The sequence below is a fragment of the Macrobrachium rosenbergii genome, chromosome 11, assembly GCF_040412425.1.
Source record: "Macrobrachium rosenbergii isolate ZJJX-2024 chromosome 11, ASM4041242v1, whole genome shotgun sequence".
Taxonomy (NCBI): Eukaryota; Metazoa; Arthropoda; class Malacostraca; order Decapoda; family Palaemonidae; genus Macrobrachium; species Macrobrachium rosenbergii.
This window is the reverse complement of record NC_089751.1, coordinates 5,607,135-5,613,806: the sequence shown is the minus strand read 5'-3', so window position 1 is coordinate 5,613,806 and position 6,672 is coordinate 5,607,135. Positions and strand designations below refer to the sequence as shown.

The 6,672-nt window shown below is 35.3% G+C and overlaps 1 protein-coding gene across 1 annotated transcript in view; it reads left to right on the top strand.

Moving 5' to 3' along the window:
• The first annotated feature begins 333 nt into the window (after positions 1-333).
• Positions 334-6,672, top strand: part of LOC136843106 (uncharacterized) — a 7,399-nt gene continuing 1,060 nt past the window's right edge. Inside the window, exons 1-4 of the mRNA XM_067111110.1 lie at positions 334-501; positions 1,186-1,401; positions 2,124-2,228; positions 6,211-6,672. The exon at positions 6,211-6,672 is cut by the window's right edge and continues 1,060 nt beyond it. Of these exons, the coding sequence (XP_066967211.1) occupies positions 469-501; positions 1,186-1,401; positions 2,124-2,228; positions 6,211-6,672 (816 nt within the window). The 5' untranslated portion in view covers positions 334-468. The remainder of the gene's footprint in view (positions 502-1,185; positions 1,402-2,123; positions 2,229-6,210) is intronic.

Here is a 6,672-nt window from a genome sequence, read left to right as displayed (position 1 = left end):
ATTTTAGATTTCAGTCCCCTGTTCCCAAACTTCCATGGTACCCCGTCATGTCATGTCAACAACGGTCTCCCCAGAACTCGAGTACCGTGAAAGGTGACTTGGCATTAAAAAACTGGCATGCAGAGAAGGGTCAGCTGTCCGGCAACGTGCCTCTGGTTGTATAAAACTAAGGTCATAGGAGAACTTCAGTTGAGTTGTCATCCAGTCGGGATTCGGCAAGGGTGTGTTTGTGCGGGGTTGAGATCAAGAGAGAAGGAGGAGTTTGAGATCTTTAAGGACAAGGAAATCCTTCCGTAGACGAAAGCCGAGCCACAAGGACAGACAGCTTACCCAGCCGTTACCGTCAGTGCTGTTGTGTTGAAGAGAGGGAAGCACTCGATTCAATCGCTCTTGTCCCCTCGGACCTAAAAGGATCTTGTGGCTGCGGTGAGCGTGTTTTGGCTCTCGGTGTTGGTGATTTCAACGACAATGGAGAAAATAATCTATGCAGTTCCTTTGATGGTAAGTCTAAAGTTTCGTGGTATCGACAAAATATGATGGCGATTGCCTTAGTTTTTGGTTACAGTGTTGAATGATTTTACAAATTTAGGTGCATATACAAATACGGGCTTATAGAAGGAAATGTTGGTATTTTGTGAAAAAAAGTATTTTGGTTTGGAGTCATCCTCGATACTTTGTTACAGAAGAAAAGTGTGCGTCTGCAGCTTTATATTTCAGTTAAGCATGTCATTTGATATTCACTAGCCGTTTATGGAAATAATAAATGAAGAATAATAATGTAATTGAGAATGGCATGTGAATACTTAAAAACGAGCATTCTTCCGTGATCTACCTTGGTACCGGCATGGCAGAGAAATTCATCTTTGTGTGATATGATACCTTTCCTTTCCACCACGGAAATTAAACTCATTTTTTCCTCTTATCTGTAACTAACAATCGCTCCTTATGAAACGCATAAGACCAGTTAAGGAACTTTACAACAAAAGACTAGCTCCTACTGATTAATAATGGAAACTTGTTACATTTAAAGCTGAATCATGATTCTCCTCAAAGGGAGCGTCGGGCGTGATGATATTCGTGCAATTGAAAAATAATTATTATGCGCTCTCTCTCTCTCTCTCTCTCTCTTGCAGAGTGCTGTTCTCTGTACACGTTATTAATCCAATTGTTTCTTCCATATTTCAGGTATTATGGGTAGCTACTGTTTTGACATCTAGTAGCACTCTAACCTCAGCAGCCCGGTTATCAGAAGAGAAACGACCAGAGAAATACGAAGGACCTCTTCTGTCGACTTTCAAGGGCGTCAACCGAGAGTTCATCCAAAACACAGATGGAACATACCGCTTCTCCTTCTCGCTCCCCCAGCAAGATAGATACGAAAATCGCGATGCGGATGGAAAGGTATTTCTCTCTCTCTCTCTCTCTTGTTTTGCTCAATGTGGTGCTATTAAACAATACAGCGAAGCAATTTGTAGACTATAGTTACCCCAATTAATAGTTATATATATATATATATATATATATATATATATATATATATATATATATATATATATATATATATATATATATATATATATACGGTATATCTTTTTGTCTAGTGGGCTGCTCTAGTTTAATAATTCATTCCTAAGTACTTGTCTTTTATCAGAATGTTCCTTTTGGTTAGGTGTCTGTCTGTTAGCATGCGTACAAAACATAAGCAATTTATTTTTGGTTTTTATTTTCTTTACACAAGTTTAATTTCTCGGGAAAAGAACGAACAGATTTTGGTGTCGATCCTTGTCTGCACAGTAGTTAGTCGGGATGACTTTGTCATTGCTTGTTGTTTACTTTTTTGTCCATTGCTCATGTCTTGATGTGCAAGTAAATAAAGAATAATAAATCTATACTTGTGGAAATAAAAGGATTTGAATGACAGTTTTTGAGTAACTGTGCAGATCGCCTTTTTATAAATATAACTAGGTTTATATGATACCTCCATAACTTTATATAACTTTTGTTACCATCACCTTCGACCCGAATTTCCTTTTGAAAATGCCGAAGACCAGGTGGTTTAATAATTATGGGATTTGCCTGTATTCTTACTATGTTTTTTACTGACTTTTCTACCTAATTTTCAGGTCACTGGATCCTTCTCTTTTGTGGACAACAGCGGTGAGGAGGTCTCCGTAAAATACGACGCCGATGACAAAGGATTCCGCCCGGAGAGCGATGCCCTTCCCGAAGTAAGTGACGGAATGCTTTATGAGGTCTCCGGTCCCTTTTACGGCATATTGGTGCTGTCTGACAGCATTGGCACTGTATCGGTTAGCTCTGAATATATTCCAGAATGACTCTCGAGAATGATGATAACTTCTTAGATATTTGTTTGGAAAACTACTTTGCAGTGTTTAAATTTATCTCTGTATGTTGAATTCCTCTGCATTTCAGCGTCCACCTTTACAAAATCAATGGATAGAAAGTCAACAGTAATGAAATGTAGAATATTTGATCCTTAGCTTCGAACGTGGAAGACTTGAAAGGGCCACTCCTCAATAGAATCTGACCCAGACAGGCCAGGACGTTGAAGCCATTGTTTATAGCTTGGGTCTAGCAAGGAGTGTGCCGCTATTGCCTTGGGAAGCAATTTCCTCCATTCCTAATTTGGAGAAGTCTACTTAGTAAATCTCTCTTTCTCTATGCATAATTTTACCTGCGATTTTTTCTCTGAATGTATCAGATTTTCGTCAGTTACATTTAAAATTTTTGTATCTTTCTATCTATCTAAGTAGAGTTGTTCGAGTGATACTACAAAGATTACAGTCACTTTATCAACACGTAGACGCCTGTTGACCTTTCCCGGAAAATGTGACCACAGTGCTTTTTCTAATTTTTTTTTTCTGAAAGTCATGACTTGATTCCATGTAAAGCAGCTAGTTAAAGGAGATAAAAGCGACCAACGCCTCCATGACTATAGGGTATGAAAGGTCACAAACACTTTATACCCTAGTGTCGCTATTATACGGTTGCTATTATTAATATTCTGGCATGATCGTTGCGGTTACTTGTTGGAAGGCGTATAAGGCCAGGTCATTTACAAAAGGTCAAGATGACATTGTTCAGTTTTTTCTCTTCTCTCCTAGTCAGGGACTGAATCTTTATGTATTGCTCTCTGATAGTATATAATTTCTTCATAAATATTCTTGTTAAACTTTGCAACCGCTTTTCGGTAACATTACCCTTCTGTAAACTAGAGGAAAAGCGTCCTATGAATGCGAATGCTTAATGCCTGCGTATATGTAACCATCTTTTAAGCGAATTGCTCTAATTGAAAAAGAATGGCCTTAAAAACAAACAAAAGAACAACTGATTGCGCTTCCTCCTAACTCTTGGAAGAGCTGCAGAAATTAAGTAATTACATAATAATGACACCAGCGCGGTGACTTTTCTCTCAGGTATGTTTGGCAAGCAAGTTGCTAATTCCTGAATACTAAAGGTGTCTTTAACAGATTCCTTTGCCAGTTATTCAGTCTAATACGAGTGCTTTTTCACCTCGCTCTCCTCTGAAAACATGATTTACTGAACTTTTTATGGGTCTGTTGTCTTCCATATTCCTACAACGCTACTTTGCTTGAAATACTGGCTCATTTTTTCACTTACGGCATCCTTCCTAATTTTGACATTCTTTCGTCATAACGCCTCTTCACTCTGAATTTATCACTGTTCCATAGATAACAAATTTATACTTTTGCTTCCTGTAATTGCAGCGAATTTACTTTTTTTTCTAAGAAGGACACCTTTCAAAACCGTATCAGCTTTTGCTCTCTCAGACTTCTTACTTTTCACTGCATTTTATAAAGCTTCCTTCGCCTTTCCTACATAAGCTATGATACGTGGCCTTTTTTTAGATGCTAGGCAAGTCAAACGCCATCTATCATCAACTATCAGTTCCATGAGTCATATTTGATTATGTATAAATGTACACACACACACATATATATGTATATATATATATATATATATATATATATATATATATATATATATATATATATATATATATATATATATATATATCTGTGTTTATATACATATTATATATATAAATATATATATATTATGTATACATATACATACATATATATATTATTTATATATGTATATGTATATAAATTTCTATAAATAAAGGCAAATGACACGAAAGAAAAAGTGAAACAACTGAGAGCTTGTTAGGTCTTTCGTTTTACTGTCCTTTACTTAGTTGAGTAAAGGACGGTAAGTCGAAAGACCTAGCAAGGACTCCATTGTTTCACTTTTTCCTTCGTGGTATTTTCCTTTATTTATACATTCATCACGTGTTCCATATCCTCGTGATTCAGTTTTATATATATATATATATATATATATATATATATATATATATATATATATATATATATATACATACATACATATATATACATACATATATATATATATATATATATATATATATATATATATATATATATATACATATATATATATATATATATATATATATATATATATATATATATATATATATATATATATATATATATATATGTATGTAATATATATCACACACACTGTATATATACACTGTATATATATATATATATATATATATATATATATATATATATATATATATATATATATATATATATATATATATAATATATATATGTGTGTGTGTGTGTACAATGTGTGCGCTTAGTGATGTCATTTTGTTTTTTAAAATATCGAAAACTCTAAAAGATATATGTGACATTTCGTATGTTCTTGCCTTGAGTTGCATAATCCATTTCATCGGAGTTTTAGGAACTGTCTTTTTCGTTACCGGAGTAAAAAAAAAAATAAAAGCGTGACAGTATAATCGTGAGAAGTTTTCAAGTTATCTTCGTTAATAAAGGTCACTGTTATCAGCAAAATCTAACAAATATATAAATCGAAATAGTAAGTGTTGTTACCAGCTACGAGATGACTATGAAATAAGGAACTTAATACATGTTAAATTTAGTGAAATGAAAAAAAAAATTACGCAAGTTCGGAATACGATACAGTGATAAAATACAAACAATAAAGAGAGGAAGAAAAGTTTTTAAAATCTGGTATCAAGTTCTAATTTTGGAACGCTAGCTTCCAAAATTCGGGGGGAGAGAGAGAGAGAGAGAGAGAGAGAGAGAGAGAGAGAGAGAGAGAGAGAGAGAGAGAAAATATCTGTGTACGTCAGGTGAACAAAGTATTTATTAAGTTATTTCTCTCCTTTATCGTTTGCGAGACATGAGAGGTAAAATAAACTAACGCTGTAAGGCGAGAAAGTGAGATATCGAATCATTTACAATTTACAGATTCCTTTTGCTACAGTCATCCATAATTAGTCAGTTTTTATCTTTATTAACGAAAGTTGCTCCAGAGACAATTGACAAGGCAAAAAAAAAAGCATTAAAGAATGATAGAATTGTGATTTGAAATTCCGTCAAATTCAGTATTCTAATTAAAAATTTACGATCATTATGCCAAATGAATCTTCGAAAATGTGGCTTTGAATGGACCAAGACGTTTCCTGCATCGTTCATTATTAACAACGACAAGTTGAAAAAATTACTTGTTTTTATTTGAAGAATTTTCTTCATTAAAATTAGCATAGTTGTCATTTTTTTTGTTTTTTTGGTGCTGAATTGAATGGAGCGCTATTTTGATCTTAGAATAATTATTTTCTTCCATTCGATGCCATTGTCCATTAACTTTTACCTTACAAAGGCCAAATAATTAGTCAAGTGCCCATGTTACATCGGGGCTAAATTATTCAGCATAGAAAAGATATGCTGACACGCCTCTTGTGCGAATTTAGCTATGTATACACATTTGAAAAAAAAATTGTGCATTTGCACAGATTTTATATTTACTCATTTAACCATTCAGAAGCTCCGCAAGTTTGATTCAATGTCTCTTAGTTCTCAAGAAGTATTTATTGAAGCGCATTTAACTCAATTTTCTTTATTCAAAAAGATTACCGACAGTGTCTGTCTTAGTTATTAATGTCTATTCCCGCGTGGAGCACCATTTTCTTACGTCTTTCTTTCACGCAAATTCCAGACATTACATTTTCCCAAGTACATTACATCAGTCTTTTTCATAAACTTTCTTCTCGTCAATTTTTCATTTGGCATCTTCGCTTACTGATTCCTATAATACCCTCAGATTCCCGAAGATACCGACGACGTGCAGAGCGCCCGCGAACAATTCTTGAGGTACTACGAACAAACGAAAAAGTTCCTCGAGGATTTGGCCTCTGACGAGGATTCCGACGACTCTTCTTCATCTTCCGAAGAATCCGATGAATACGACGACAACGATGAAGAAGACGAAAGCGACGAAGATGATGATTCCGAAGAAGACTCTGATGAGGAGGATAGTGAAGAGGAAGAAGGAGAAGAAGAGGATGAGGAGGAAGAGGAAGAAAATGAGAACGAGGAGGAAGAGGAGAATGCTAACGTCCTCAGCTTCACCCCACAGCGGAAGTCCAGCAGCGACTTCGGACGACGCATCAGGCAGCAGGACATCTCCAGAACTGCCGAAACTGTTAAGCAGAAACGACGTGCAAATAGCAGGGCAGTTTTTCCTCCCCTCCCCAAAGCGGACCCCAGGTCTGTTTTTGGTAGA